This window comes from Orbicella faveolata, unplaced genomic scaffold (genome assembly GCF_042242905.1).
Source record: "Orbicella faveolata isolate gen_17 unplaced genomic scaffold, um_ofav_v1 contig_27, whole genome shotgun sequence".
NCBI classification, from domain to species: Eukaryota; Metazoa; Cnidaria; class Anthozoa; order Scleractinia; family Merulinidae; genus Orbicella; species Orbicella faveolata.
Window position 1 is genome coordinate 3,976,856 of NW_028301555.1, and position 15,645 is coordinate 3,992,500.

General features: G+C 38.9%; 2 protein-coding genes across 2 annotated transcripts in view; one reads left to right on the forward strand and one right to left on the reverse strand.

Moving 5' to 3' along the window:
• Nucleotides 1-12,082, reverse strand: part of LOC110053369 (eIF-2-alpha kinase GCN2-like) — a 28,702-nt gene extending 16,620 nt beyond the window's left edge. Inside the window, exons 1-11 of the mRNA XM_020759590.2 lie at nucleotides 11,644-12,082; nucleotides 10,654-10,769; nucleotides 9,209-9,311; nucleotides 8,162-8,344; nucleotides 7,400-7,480; nucleotides 5,601-5,895; nucleotides 4,967-5,133; nucleotides 3,559-3,672; nucleotides 2,874-3,023; nucleotides 2,658-2,722; nucleotides 2,158-2,272 (exon numbers count right to left, since the gene is read on the reverse strand). Coding sequence (XP_020615249.2) covers nucleotides 2,158-2,272; nucleotides 2,658-2,722; nucleotides 2,874-3,023; nucleotides 3,559-3,672; nucleotides 4,967-5,133; nucleotides 5,601-5,895; nucleotides 7,400-7,480; nucleotides 8,162-8,344; nucleotides 9,209-9,311; nucleotides 10,654-10,769; nucleotides 11,644-11,733 — 1,479 coding nt within the window. The 5' untranslated portion in view covers nucleotides 11,734-12,082. The remainder of the gene's footprint in view (nucleotides 1-2,157; nucleotides 2,273-2,657; nucleotides 2,723-2,873; nucleotides 3,024-3,558; nucleotides 3,673-4,966; nucleotides 5,134-5,600; nucleotides 5,896-7,399; nucleotides 7,481-8,161; nucleotides 8,345-9,208; nucleotides 9,312-10,653; nucleotides 10,770-11,643) is intronic.
• Nucleotides 12,083-12,207: 125 nt separating this feature from the next.
• Nucleotides 12,208-15,645, forward strand: part of LOC110053371 (uncharacterized) — a 21,434-nt gene continuing 17,996 nt past the window's right edge. Inside the window, exons 1-3 of the mRNA XM_020759593.2 lie at nucleotides 12,208-12,602; nucleotides 13,949-14,066; nucleotides 14,847-14,968. Coding sequence (XP_020615252.1) covers nucleotides 12,409-12,602; nucleotides 13,949-14,066; nucleotides 14,847-14,968 — 434 coding nt within the window. The 5' untranslated portion in view covers nucleotides 12,208-12,408. The remainder of the gene's footprint in view (nucleotides 12,603-13,948; nucleotides 14,067-14,846; nucleotides 14,969-15,645) is intronic.

A 15,645-nucleotide genomic window follows, 5' to 3' on the forward strand; every position in this document is an offset into this window, starting at 1 on the left:
GTACAGTCGGTTTGGGATCGGTATTTTGGCCAGCTATGCCCCCATGACGATGGACATGAACATCGTTTGCCGTTTCGATTCATCTCGTTCCTGTGCTTCAGACAAATCAAGGATCCGGATGGAATCCCTCAGTCCTTGCCAAAATTTTTCCAGCTCGTCTGAGCGAAGCCGAATCACTGCAATTGTCTTTTTCTTCTCCCATTTTTCCTTCTTTTACACATCGTTTGTCGTCCGTTTCCGGCGTCACGCATCGTGTGATTGATAAAAACAAATAAAAATATACTACGCCGTCGGCTCGTAGCATGACACGGGTTTTAAGACTTATAAACTTTTTTGGTAACGCTCAAAACAAAATGGCAAATCAACAGAATACCGGTAACTTAATAAACTTTGTGTCTGAAAAGTCTTAAGTTTTCCTTTTACCTGCTTTCTTTTCCTTTTACAGATTTCTATGAACTTTTCAATTTTTTTTCGTAAATTTTGCGTGACACCGGTTGTTTCCCATGTTTTCCTTTAAATTTTTGCGCGGGAAATTGGCGCGCGGCTGCCAAAAAATGTACCAATTTGCGCATGCCCGACGTTTGAACGCGGTGTTGTCTGCAGTCTGCACGGTCTGTACTGTTTTGGCGTGACCGATTCGCGGCATTCGAACGTGAGAGTAGTGGACAAAGTCGACGCAAACAAATAAATTCAAGCACTTTTTAAAGGTAATGGAACTTGACCCGAGCTTCTAACTGTTCATGAAGACAGCCAATTTCACTTTACATTTTTGGGGATTGTTTATTTTGGGGTTGCCCATGGAAACTGTCAGTGGAGTTCAGTTGGTTTTACGACAAACATGCGGTCGGCATGTGCATGGAATTTAAGCTAATTTATAACAGCGGGCAGGTCACGGAACATTAAACATTTCTTCTTTTAGAGGTTTTCAAATCTGGATCCTGCTTCTTTTGAAGGTTAATCCAAGAAGACGACTCTTCTATTAATATAAATATTCAGGTAAGTATCGGCTAACATACTTCAAGTTTGCAAATTTCACTGGAATTCGTTAACGGTCATTGACTTCAATTCTCAGCAAACAAAGTTATTGTGTCAAGATGCGCCCTTTAGCTCCTTTTTTGACCCTGTAAGATTTCATATCTGGAAATAGTTTCTTGCAATCATGGTTTCGGAGAGATATCACGAGAAATTGTTTCAAAATAACGAAGCGTTTGCTTTTCTTCCGGGTTTTCTTGCAGTAATCGGTTTCGTTACGCTCGGGCCAAAGGTCACGTTTTCAGGAAGAAGTGCTGCATTTAGTTCGCTATCTCAGCGCTCGCGATTTTATTTACCCAAAAATTTTATTTCACTAATTTGAAGAAGAAAGAATGCTCTTTCACACCAAACTAGTCGTTTTGGGGAAAGCCGTGTACCAGAACGCCTTTTTAGCATTTGAAAATAGGCTAAATGTAGACCTCTTGTAAAGCTGTCTTGGGTCGTTAATTTAGAAAATTCGTCAAATATTTAAGTTCTAATCAAATCACGATCTATTTAGCTCTAAATAGACAAAAAAGGAAGTACAAATACGACGTGCAATCAGTTTGTAATGAAGATTTTTACTTTTGAGTTTACGAGCCTCTGAATATGCCGCTCATTTTCGATGGATTTTGGCCGATTTGGGGCATCGAAACGAAAAAATTGCGGAAAAAAATAATTTTTGATTTATCGAACTTAAAACGATATTTTTGTAACTAGTGCCCGTAGGGCTTCATTCTGGGCGAGTTTGAAGAAATTCGATTTTTTCGCTATTTCCAAGTCTAGTTGATATTTAGGCGAAGCTGCTCTTAAGTTTCTACAGCTCCTTTTCGGTCATTAAGTTGCAAATAATAAAAGTCTCATTAACCACATTAGCAGATTATCAAAACAAACTACATTCTCAACCAAGCTCGAGCTGCCTACATGAGAAGCCCTTTGTTTCTCTAAGTCTGCCGAGTATGATACCAAAGAAAGTGCGGCCTGTATTCCTTCACTCCTTCTTTCGCGTTGCGCTCGGCTTGGAGGAAACACGGGCTGTTCGTGGAATTTAAGCTTTCCAGTCTTGCTCAGCTAAAGGCTGATATTTCTGTTGTTCTGGTACTGTAGCTCTTATTTTTATTCTAACAGAAACACGTCTCAACTTACCAAACTGTAAATGTCGCCGGTTTTTCCATAACGTGAAGTTGTTTTGTTTTCTTCACCTGTATTACTTTGCACGTCCTTCGTGTTACCACCATAAACTTGATACAAATCCGACAGCCTAAAATATTTTAAGTCAACTTTTAGTTCCAATCTTAAGGCAATTGGCGGTTTTTATGTCAAAACTATTGTTTGACACAGACTACACTAACCTATACTACGAAAACGGGTCCCAATTTGTGTGATGACTCTTTTCTAAGAACGTTATTTTACTTCGAATCTACGGTTTTCGTAAGAGTTTGCAAGGAAACGTTTTTACCTTTGCTTCGAAAGGTGAAGTCGGGTGCTTTCTGCCAAAAGCCTGTTGTATATATTGCTATTTGTCAGTAGAAACGCAAATAGTGGTACATGTAGCTGCACACAATCGTTTCAACTCACTAAAACCCGTTTGAAGAGCAACCAAGTGACAAGAGGAATGAGATATACAAATGACCAGAGACGCTTACCTTTTTCCCACGCTGTAGTCAGCAAGTCTTAAATTCCCATCCGAGTCCAGACGGCAACTTGTCAACTGCGAAAAAGGGAAACAGCGTATACATTACGTTTAGATTTGAACTGAAAGAAAAAATTTGACGCCCTCGGGATGGGACCGCGTGACGTGGCTGAGCTCCTTTAAGCTCCGTAATAACAAACTGAAAACAGCGCATGTGCATAATACACACCCTCAAATCTTTATGTACTACAGCCTTGCCATGAAGATAGCAAAGGGCCTCCACAAGCTGATGTGTGTACTCTCGCAGCTGCGCTAACGGCAGACCTCCATTTCTTAGGTGGAGACCGAGATCTCCACCGCCGACATACTCCGCCAAAACCTGCATGAAAGAGAAGAAGAAGTATATTTATTTGACTGACCGTTGTAAGTCGTTTTGAGATTTATTTTCCCATTCAAAGCAACTTAAGGTGTTTAATTGCTTTTCCTTACCAGTACAATAATTTTTCCTCTTGCGCTAAAACAAGATTGATTGTTAGCAGCAATCACTTACGCCGTCTTTTTCCTCCCCCTCCCCCTTACTCCTTTTTCAGCCTCACTCCAACTCCCTAGGATTCTTTCTTGTCTCTCCCCAGGCCTCTTCGGCTATGTGTATGGTGTTCAGTTACACTACGAGACTCGTCCGAGCTCAGATACAATTTCAAATAAACACGTGAAATCATGTGGTCTTCAACCTCTTAAGCGTAACATTTGTATAACTATCAAGTTCGACATTTTCATTCGGAAGTCCGTGTTTGAATCCAAGATGGTGTTCGCTCACCAAAATACATCTTGGAAGATCAATAACCCTGGCCATCTGAACTTGCTACAAAAGGGTAGAGGAAAATTAAAATTACAATCTACCTACTGCTCATTACCTGGACGTTAACAGTAGGGGCGGAGTCTTGGACATTTACAGCTAAGTAATGAGTCAGATTGGGATGACTAACTCTGTTGATTAGGGACAAAATCTCCTGCTCGATACTGGAAACCTACCAACGGAAGAAAACAATGACAGTAGGTCTATAACAATTAACAAAGGTACACTCCACGTAAACACGAAAGTTTATCATTTATCTACAGGCTACTAGCTTCATACGGCTGTAGCCTTGCAAGCTTATGATGCTCGCTCTAATTAGCTCGCTCTGACTCGTTTTTGTCGTTTATACTCATCGTAAACACCCTTAATACCTTGGAAAAGAATTAAACCATGGACACTGCGTCAGTCATACATTTGTTTTTTTTTTTTCATGGTCACTGCCGAAGTCATAATTTTTTTCTAGCTACGGCCCTAGATGCGAAATCTGATTCGATGATATCGTGGTTCAGTGGTCCCTGTAAGGATCGTGCCATCAGGCAAGCAAAATAGAAATAATGAGGTGCCAAGGGACTGGAAAAGCGCTCCAGCCTGGCGTTCCTCTCGAGGACTAATCGCGCGCGAGAAAATTAGGTATCTTAAGAAACCACGACGGCGACGCCGAGGACAACGTCGATTAAAAAGTCATTTTATATTTTACCTGCGAATCTCGCGGTATTCTAAAGTCATACACTTTGTTTATCGCTATCAAAGCTATCACGAAACTGAATCTGACACATGGATAAATTCGAAATAAAAATTTAAAAAATTAGCCGTCGTGGTTCACGTTCTCCAGACAACGCAGAATTTGATCATTTCACGTTGTTGTTTTGCAGAGGACGGCAAAGAAATCAATGTACCAAGAATTATAACGCACGTGTACAACCATTGTTATCCTCATTAAACCTTTTCTTTAGCGAAGTTGCCATTGCCGTCGAGGTTTTCTTAAGCTCCCTAATACTTAATGTGCACCAGCTTGTGTACTCTCCCTGCAACAAGTGTCCTATGCATACAAACGGTGCGCTACGTCTATGCGCATGGGACACATACTGCAGGGACCGCACGCAAGCTGATGCTATGCAACAATAACAATTGAGGCCATTTTGTTCCTTCACATCCCCGCAAAATGTCCCCTAGTGTGCGCCAACCGTTAGTGAGCATATCATACACCTACAATAAGCGACAAAAGCGTTAAGACACTTTGCAGTAAGTAAAGATTCGATTTTCCCCCGCAAACAATGTTGATTTTTCTATTTCTGAGACTGCACAGACCACAGCACCTACACAACATTGAACTGGGGGACCGCGGGTATCAGAGAATTAATGCTGGATGCAAATAAAATAGAATAAGAGATTAAATATCGAAAAGCGTCATTTTCGAAAAGTGTCGCATTTGTCTTTTATCGCCCATTGTAGCTTTCCAGTCAAACCTGTTTCATAAGTCTTCCTTGCAGGTCCTGCTGCTGGTTATCAGTGATGCTCAGAGTACGTCTGGTGCCCGCTTGATGTGGAGACAAACTCCACTCACACATCACTACTAGATCACCAATAGTGATGTCCATGGCACTGTAAACTCTTGAACCAGATGACCCCTGACCTATAATCAAGCAGGCAAAAATCCAGTTTAACCAGTTTATCCAGTTGGTGCTGATTTACATGAGTTTGTCATTTACACAACGCACTTATCGCTTTAAAAACATCACCAGGTGTGAACTGCGTGTTAAAAACATTCAGCAGGTATGAACTGCCTTGGAACATGGTTAATGATGTATTCATGATTGAATTTCTGACTGTTGTCAAGGTGATGACAAAGAGTTGCCTACTTTCAACCAGTTGGAATTCCTTGATTCTGGAGAAAAAGGAATTCACTTTTGTCCAACTCAGATGATTAAACGCAACCTATTTTCCTTGCTTCTCACCGCAACCCAAATGACCCCCTTGCATGTCCACTATTGTGCTTTCCTCCAGTTCCCTCACAACTCTTTTCGTGCATTCAATAATAGGAGAAATATAATTTTATAATTTGAGCATCAATGGCTGTGAACAGTCGAAATTCAAACTCACCAAGACATTTTCCACAATGTACCACACGTTCCCCTCTGTTGCTAAAGTTTATCACTCGTGTCCCTGTGAAAGACTCGTCAGTCAAACCTTCAGAGCTCCGCCGGCGTCTCATGATGCTGTGTCCTGATGGTATTCCATCAGTTTTCTTGGGTGAGGATGGCAGAAATGTTGCAACAGCATTCCCTGAATGTTTCCTCTGAAGAGTGGGAATTTCTTTAGCTGGGCTGACGGGGCTGGCATCACCATCTCGTGTTTTTGAACTCTGAGTGACTTGATCTGTCTTAGGGTTCTTTTCCTGCCATTTCATAATCAACAAGGTTATCAAAAACTGAAAATACATGAAGGTCACTTTGCACAACCTGGCAGTAATAAGAGCTTTTAAAAACTGAACATAGCAAGGGGTAAGGTAAGATTATCTGATGTATTTTGTAAGAAGTTAAGCACCAATTAAATTTGATGTGAATTTGATTTAATTGTACTAAGTATAAATTTATTTTAATTACTAGCATTCTATCACAAATGCAGGGCAGGAAAAAAATTTTGAAATCCAGTTGCCCAGTGGGCCAGTACATTTCAGTTTCCAGTTGCCCCCACTAAAATGTTACTTGCCCAATAGGCATGCAATGTTCATACCTTGTCAACAAACAAGACTACAGGGGCTAATTTCACTTGCCCATCGGACCACCAAACTTTCATTTTTACTTGCCTGAGAGCAAAATTTACTTGCCCTGGCAATTGGACCTGGGTTTTTTCCTGCCCTGAAATGCCATTCTCTTATTGCTAGTGCCTACTACATCGTATTCTGTTGTAGATAGTGAGTAGCCTAGCAGTGTCTGCTTATCAACAAAATAGTGGCCGCTTCTTTACATTTTCAAAAGATAAATTTTGAACAACTACAGTGGTACACATAGATTTACAGTACACTAATCAAACACAATATAATATTACAGAGTACCCACTAGTTTTGGGTCCTTGGGACCCTCAGTTCCAAAGAGTTGGGGGTTCTTTTTGCTTTTCAGGGGTCCTTTGCTTATTACTAAAATTTTTCGAAACTTTTTTCCACTTTGTGTCCTTTTCATTTTTTGCGGCTATAACACACACACCTGTGCGTTAATGGGAACTTCAACTACATGTATATAGCCCTGATGTTACAATATAATTATTATTAATTATTTGCTCCCAATTTCTATCTGTGATGATCAGTGAGGGCTGCGCCTTCATCAACTATCACGCAATAGAAATCTTGAGCTCATAATCTAATTTAAATGAACATTGTTTATTTGAATGTGAATGTGAAACAAAGAAAGTGTTTTTTAACACATTTTTAAAACTTGCATGTAAATTTAACTAATATCCTATTAAGCAATGTTCAGCAAGATGCCCCACACTCCCAAACACAAACAAAGCACACTCGAGAAAAACCTGAAAGATGAGAAATGGATGATAAGAAACTTTTTACAGCTTTCTTGTAATTGACTCCTGATAGCAATGCAAAGTACAGTGGAACCCCATCTATCCGGTCACTAATTGCAATGGGCCACAAAAATCTGGCCATATTAATGGGGTGGCTCTGTTAAAGGGGTTCTTTAAATAAGAAAATGCGTGGCTAAGCTTTTGTTTGGGCCAGAATATAGTGGCCATAACAACGGGGTAGCTGTATTAATGGGGTGGTCATAAGGCGGGGTTCCACTATACTCCAAAAAATGCCCTACATAATTATACAGTTATCATTAATTTTATGGGTGTTCAAGAACATGTATTGATCAGAAATAATACCAAAAACAAGAGATGTTTCTTACTGGTAACACAACATTCCTTCTTCTTCTGCTCTCCTTCAGGGCTTCTCCTCTCCTTTGCAGTTCTTCTTCTATTTCACGTTTCTACAGTAGTAAAGAAGAAATGTGGAATCATAACTCAGACTCTATTAGTAAGAATTTGGAGTGATTTAAAGGACAGAATACAAACATGTAAACTATGCTATTTTTGACTGGGATTCAATTTTCACTTCCTAGCGTGCAGTAAAAAGCTTTATTACAGTACATGTATATCTCTCAGGTACTACGCACACAGTGATTGGCCAATTTAGTGGGCTGTATTCTACAGCATGGCCCACTAAAATTTAAAGAACTGATGTTTTTGCTGCCAAAATGTTTCCTGATTTACCGCCAAGTGTTCTTAAGTTTTATAACAAGTAAAAGTTTAAAACTTTCTTTTACTTTAAGTAATTGTGTATTAAACATGCTATTGACTTAACAAAGATTTCAATTTGACTCATTTTGCTTTCGACGTGTGTCAGTCATTTGAAGCCATTCAACGCGAATAGAATTCATTCCAGAACTCATCAGACAAACATTTACGTAGTGGTATAATAAATATCTTACTAACGGAGTTCTCGGGCCACACTGTGACTTACAGATCCTCATTTTCCCCCTGTTGATTTATGGCCAAGGTACTTCACCCTTTGGGTCATAAATCGAAGGAGAAAAACAAGGATCCGTATCACACTATGGACCGAGAACTTGGTTAGTACGAGGTGTATCTCTACATATCCTTAGACTAACCTCATCTTCTTCTCTTTCTTTGTTGGCTTCAATTTCCTTTCGTAGTTTCTGCTGCTCTGCAGCTAAGATTCTTTCCTCCTCTTTCCGCTTGTTTGCCATCATTTTGTCATAAAAGGACAGCTGTGGCTTGTTGTGTTTGTGAAGACCTTCTTGAACATGATGTGCTAGTTGAAGGACCATTACCTGAAGTGTGAACAAAAAGTAAAGATGATTAACAAGGTACAGTGGCATGCACACTTCATTACAAGAGAACTGAAACTGTACTTTCAAATGTACATGTGCAAACTGCTCGTAATTTTTCCTCTTACATGTAAGGTCTTAACCCCCCCCAGTCAACAACTTTAGAATTGATAAAAAAAAAGAAAACGAAGTCTGATGAAATTATGATCTACTTTAATTTCACAGTGCTATGGACCTCACCATTGCTACCTAAGAAGGTTTTTGACAACTTTTTGACATCTTTTTGACAACTTCTAATGGCTTCCATTTCATACATGTACATGTATGGCCATTCAGACTGCAACAACTTGCCACCAGTTTCAAACATTAGCTGGCTGAGGCTTTTGAAAATCTCAGCAGAGTGAAAGGTGAGTTTGACAATTTAAAACGATATCCATTGATCAGTTTTTTGCCCTTTACAGTTCCCACATTTTGACTGGCCAGTTTAAATAGAAGCATGCAAAAAGTTGTTAAAAAGATGTCAAAATGTAATCAAAAACTTTCCCAAGTGGTAGCAGTAAGGTGTGTACATAGAGCACTGTAACTGTAGAATTGTAAATAGTTTGTACTTCATGATATGTTGCTGCTATTCTTTTGCGTTGTATAGCTACATGTAACTGGTCACAAATCAGGATTGATCATTAACCTAAAATTAGTGGCCCTGGTCCATTTTCAGTCACATGCAATGGTGACCTAGTGACTGCAAACTTTAAGTCTTGCTACCCAGAAAACTACAGTCTGCATACCCTGAACCAGGAGATTTAAGAATTTTACAATACATGTAGTTTAAGCAGTCCAATCTCTGCACACCTATCATGTACACCTTACCTCACCAACGAGATTGGCTGCCATACGTCGCAGCTCATTCTGTAGTTCACTCACATCTTCATTTGATATGCCTGTAGCATTGCACAGCGATAGCTTGGGACTCCTGTCAAACACAGACAATACTCAGACATGGCAGTCATTTGTTGTAGTACAAGGCTCACAACCCTTATAAATGAGTCATCACATTGAGAATTCAGGTGTAAGCGCCGAAGTCCGACGAAGAGCGTCGGCTACTTCGATCAGAGATGTCAGCTACTTTTTTTCTCCATTGAAGTACTTAAAGAACGATTCTCTCAAACAAAATTAAAATTTATCACGATGATTGTAAAAGTAATAAAAAAAAAACGTTATTGCTGGTAAGAAATCGTCCTTATTTTTATACACAATTTGGTGCCCAGAACGCTGGAAATAGTGTTTCAGAGCTTCCATGTTTCAAATATTTCTGGGGGACCATGCCCCCAGACCCCCTAGCAAAAGGTGCCTTACAGCCCCTTCTTAATACCGTCACCTAGTCTACTCCAACTGGCTGTCTACTTCAAATTTTATTGAAACCCCTGAGAATTAGTGGAGAAGAGTACTTAACAACAAGCAACAACAACAAGCATTCACAATTAAATTTCTCTCATTGAAAGACATTTATATTAACATATTTAATATATAACAATAATAACATAGCATCTTTTCTTTGCTCTATGTAGATCATATTATATTTTATTATTCTTTCAAATGGCTGCTGGCAGAATCACAGAATTGACAATAAATATTTAATGGTCACTCAGTATCAGTATTTGAAAGTCCAGAAATCTGGTTGGTACTGCTTGTACAGTACTTGCTAAATAAAAATATGATAATTTACAAGCTCATTACTCTTGAAATGAAAAATCATTCTTGATGTTTGGCTTACAAAATGCAATACGAAAAATGGTAGTTTGATTCATTCCTTTAGAGAGTTTACTGAAACAATTTGACTCCTCAGCCTTGTTTCCTATATGTATGAAAGACCAATAATTTACTTCCTTGCACCTTGCACCTTGCCAACAATATATTCACTATTAGTATAAATCTACTAGCGTTCTATCACAAATGCTGTTCTCTGATTGGCTACACTACCCACTATCTATTCTGTGATAGACAGTGAGTAGTGTAGCACTGAGCCCTTGTTAACAAAATGATGGCCGCTTCTTAGCATTTTTGAAGTGTCTGTGAAGAGGATTTAGATAAAGTTTTGAACACTAGTAGATTTACACTAAAACAGTTAGATTAGTCACTCTTGATTTCAATGTGTGATAGTTGACATGGGCTGTGCCTTGTCAACTATCACACGATAGAAATCTCGAGCTCATAATCTAATTGTTTAATATATGTAGAAAACCGGGGTCTGTAGCTAATTGGAGTACAGCTCTATTACATACAAAATTTCAGACCTACATGACTGTATAACTTACCGATTAGGATAGTCTGCTGTATACTGTACAATCAAGTCAATCCTGGCATGCACTTCCTTAGCTACAACACTCTGTAGCGGTGTCAGTTTCAAACACACTTTCGGTGGCTTATCAGGCTTTTTACAAAGGAGAAATTAAATTGCATGTACATATCAAATGGAAAAATGGTCAATAAAAAACACAACGTGCACACTGCAACAAGCTTCATTTTGTATTCACAGGTTGCTTTGGTTAAACATCTGTCAAATCCTTAGCAGCTCTTACTGGAAAATCTCTACAACTCGGAGATATTTCAACACCTTGTTATCATTTTACAAGGCTGCCTCTAACCTCAGGTTTCAGCAAGGCCTTTTTGAATTTTAATTTTGTGCTACTTACAATGTAGTTCTACTGCTTACTAGCAGACTATATTGTAAGAGGCCTAAAAGAGCCAAACCGAGGTTAAATTAAAACGCACATATCATGCATAAAATATGAACAGTTCACTTGGTCCTAACAAATCTAACTGCAAAAAAACACCAAAGTAATTTAGACACTCAGATTCGTTCCTGTGGCAAGTTTTACGTTGCCAGTAATGAGGTTTGAAAGTTAATTAATAATTAGTCTGAATATTTGAACATTCTGACCAGAAATAGCTAAAAGCAGTCAATTAATCAATCAACAAATGAATAACACCATTATTTACTTCCCATCAAGTCAAGTAAAAGTGCTAGTAAGAATACTAATGAAGCCTAATACTCGGTGCACATGTATTCAAGATCGTGAGCGACTTAACCTTTACACAGCGTATCTTGTCAATAATTGTTCCTTCACAAAAGCTTAAATTTCTCTCGCGTTAATTAAAGAAATTGTACACATATTAAAGCAGTATTCTAAGTAAGACCTTCTTGCACTCAATGGTGAGATTATTTCAACAAATGTGGTCAACGCTTGTAAGGTCACACTACCTGTACATGTACAGTGTACACTAATCCATTGATCAAAGCTTACCTTTTCCCGCAAATCTTGGAAGTCGTCCATGTAAATAGCTTGAAGAGCTTGTAGCTCATTTTCTTGTCTTTCCAAGCAACTTTCCTCCATTTCTGCGAGATTATGATGCCGTCAGCAAGAAAACTCCTCGGTTTTACGTTCGCAAGTATCCAATATCAACGAAACTTCTTTTTATCTCGTAAATCGAACAAGGACTGCGTTATCCAAGGAATTTAGCTCAATTACACCAACTTTTGTCTAAATTATTACACGAGTCTCCTTTATACAGCGACCATATTCCGTAGTCTAGCGTCCTTTCACTTTCGATTAAAGAATTTTACCCCCGTTATCCGGCTTTGACGGGACACAATAGGCTAACCCTAAAAGACGCAACCTGAGTTTGTCTCTTGTGTACACATGCTTTCAGCCGCCATGTTTATGTCTGCTGTCGGAGAGAAACTGGTGCTGAATACATTTCGACCAATGAAAAATTGTTTTACATTCCCTATCACGTGACCGAACGAATAAAATAAGGTCATTTTCTCAGAAAAAATGTTTGTCTTGAAGACCAAATTTTTCTCAGAAATCGGTGAAACTTTCGAAAAGCAAATAATCGTCGAATGAGCTACGAATGCTAAAAGAAACAAGATTTTTTCTTGGTTACTCTTTTTTTTTTCTTCACACCGTACCCATTTTGTGATTGGTTAAATCTGACACTCACGTGAGCATCGAAACGTAATATTTCTGTGATATTCCTGTGGCGTTTGCACGAAAATTCAATAATTCATGAGAAAGATGGCAAATAAGCAAGAAGTCTTGGCCATTTGCATGTTACTGGCGGCCGTCTGTTGTACCTCCATCGCTCTTGAATGCGTTCCAGCTGAAGGATATGAGAGCTGTGCGTGCTATATGGAAGGAGTAAACAACACCAGGGAATATATCAATCTTCTACCCTTGAAGGGTAATTCTTCGAACCCAAGGTACACTGAGTAGCGAGGCAGTAGTTGTTTGAAATCAAGAGGGACTAGATTTCGTGCTTGGTTGTACTATCAATGCAAATGAGGTGAAGCGTTTCAAGTCATGTAATAAGACGTAATTATGCATTTATGCAGAGATCTATTCTTGATATGCAATTTATTTACAGGCATTTTACATGCATATACTAGTAGTAATCAGAGATTATGAGAGTGCGTTCGACGCTCTCACTTTAATATATAATTATATATCGTAAATAAATGATTTCACTAGCTGACTTTCAACCTTTGTCTATTGCTAAAATCAACATTTTTCAGCAGCAACCGAGGTTTTACAGTCAGATATGCATAGTGTCAAAGTCCATGCTAGTGAAGAGGTCATGATTTGTTTATACATTGCGTGACGCTGCCAGTTTCTGTAGTCTCTCAAGTTTCATAGAATATTTAAATTACGTACATTATTCTAAGTTAGCATTTGCGGTCGCGTGCTTGTTTTGCGACTAATTCGAGTACTTCCCCTGATGAATAAAGTAGTCTTATGGATCTTGCTTGCCTTCAGAGTACTTTTCCACCGATTCCAAACAATAAAATTTCGACCGGATAAAGACTGAGCTATCTGTCGCGACTGGAACTAATCAACAAATGCAATCAAAATGTAGCTGTTACCACGGTTTATCATGCCAAAGCCAAGTCGTGTTAATAAACAAGGACAATTCCCTCAGATTGCGATAAATGCTGCCGTCGAAGCGTTTAAATTCGTCAAAATCTAACGCTGAGAGCACATAATAGTGAGGCGTACAACAACCGAATGGAAAGAAGTCAAAAAAAGATCCATCGGAAAGACGAGCTCACATGGCCTGCTCACATACTCACATGTTCGCCACATGTCTTATCACATGTCTTAGCATTAAACGGTACCAGTTTACTGGCCGTGACATGCCCCTGCCAAAATCAAGCGGGGTGGCCATTTTGGTGTCCTTACAGGAATGTGGTTTTTTTCAGCCTAGAACCGTGCACAGGGCAACCAACTCTGAAAAGCCACGGGTCAAAATTAGGTTTGCGTTCCACTTCGTCGAACGCAATAAACAATAACCTTATTTGGCGCCAACATATACTCAGATATTTGTCCACTGACTTAAGCTTGTTTGACCTGCACATATATTTAGTCAATATTATTATGCTTATTAAAACTTGAAATGCTACCTGACTGGAATCCTGTGAACTTTGGCTGATTCTTAGATATTACACAAGACTGGTAAATTAAATCATCAGAGAGAGTTGCTTTTCTTCACTCTCCATTCCTAACGTTAGTTATTAAGTCATTTTGAGTGATGGACCTGTTTGTTTTGCAGGTTTACTACCAAGCCTGTTAATGAAAACTTCTGGTACTATCTTTACAGCCCGTGTGCCGAGTTCAATGAGTTTGTTGGTCAAAACCAAACTGGTTATTTACCATGTGTTAATGCATCCGTAAGTACATGTAGATCTTAATTAGGAAGATAATTTCTAATAATTTACAAGTCCATGAAATATTGTTTTCACAATGATGTTACGATAGCCATGTTTATGTCACAGAACAATGAAATGGCGCAGGGTTTTCAAAATAAGCCAGCATCCAATGCAAGGCTATAGGAGGTGCGGTGGCCTCAATTGGTTAGTGTGCCTGATGTCGGAGGTTTGAGCCGTGGCTGGGGACATTGTGTTGTGTTCTTGAGCAAGACACTTTACTCTCACAGTGCTTCTCTTCACCCAGGTCTGTAAATGGGTACTGGTGAATTTAATACTGGGGGGTAACCCTGGGATGGACTAGCATCCCATCCAGGGGGGGAGTAGAAATACTCCTGGTCGCTTCATGCTACTGAAACTGGGATAAACTCTAGCCTGATGAGCCCCTTGGCTGGTATGCAGACTTAACCTTACCTACCGATGCAAGTCTGACTGATCGACTCCTTGGAGCATTTGCGCTGGCAAGATGGTGCTATCTTACCCACTCTTCATTACCCACTGTGTCCCGGAAAAAATAGTGTTCTCTTTTTTTCATATAATAAATCCTTCATTGATCAAGCTGTTCAGTTAAGATGGCTGGATATTGGCCTCATTCTGATTCTTTATTTACGTGTTAACATGGACTTGACTCTGTCTCTGTCCATAAACACGCAACAAAGAACTTGGCCAATATCCAGCCATCTTGACCTCACACTTGGCCAATAACACATGTATATCCAACTGCAATAATTTCCAAATCTTTAGGTTGCAAGAATGACAAATCTGTCTACACACAGATGTGAAAGTCTCGGTGACAAAGCCAGTGCAACATTTAAAAGTGCCAACATTAGTGAGTTCATCAAATCAAATCTTACCTTAAATTTTAGGTGAGTATTTTCATTATATGCATGATTTTGGCTTAAATGTTATTTTGTTTACTGCTTTATTACCAATTTAGCTTCCTGGCTCGACTAATTATCATGTCCCTTATTCAATTTTAAAATTATTTTACTCTTTGTTTATTTTACTTTGTACAATACAGCTACTTAAATTAAAGGGACACTGTCACAATAATTGTATTTGGTTAAAACTGTTAGAAACTCATGAAATGGTACCTAAAGTTATGTAATAAGGACATACCAGTAATTAGCTCTAGCTAAATGATTAAAAGCAATTTCTTGAAGAAAGTCCACACTGCAGCAACATTTTTGCAAAATTTCAATGATTTTCGAGCCAAACTTGAACCTTTGAAAAACAGACGTCCTGACACTTTTAAAAAAATTTATCCATATCACAATCCATTTTGATCCTCACCATTGTTAGCCATCCTCACTTTCTAATGGGTTCTAATCATTTGTTGAGTACTGCTTTACAAAATGAAACCATTATTGCTCAGCTTCCAGAGATCGATATATGTTTTTGAGATTTCCAAAATCATGCTAAAAATGGTGGCAGTGTCCCTTTAACCCTGTTAATATGGTCACCAATTGGCCATGATGATTGGTCAGATATCTCAAAATTACACTTCTAAACAACTGTTCTTTAATTGGCATCCAGAATGCAG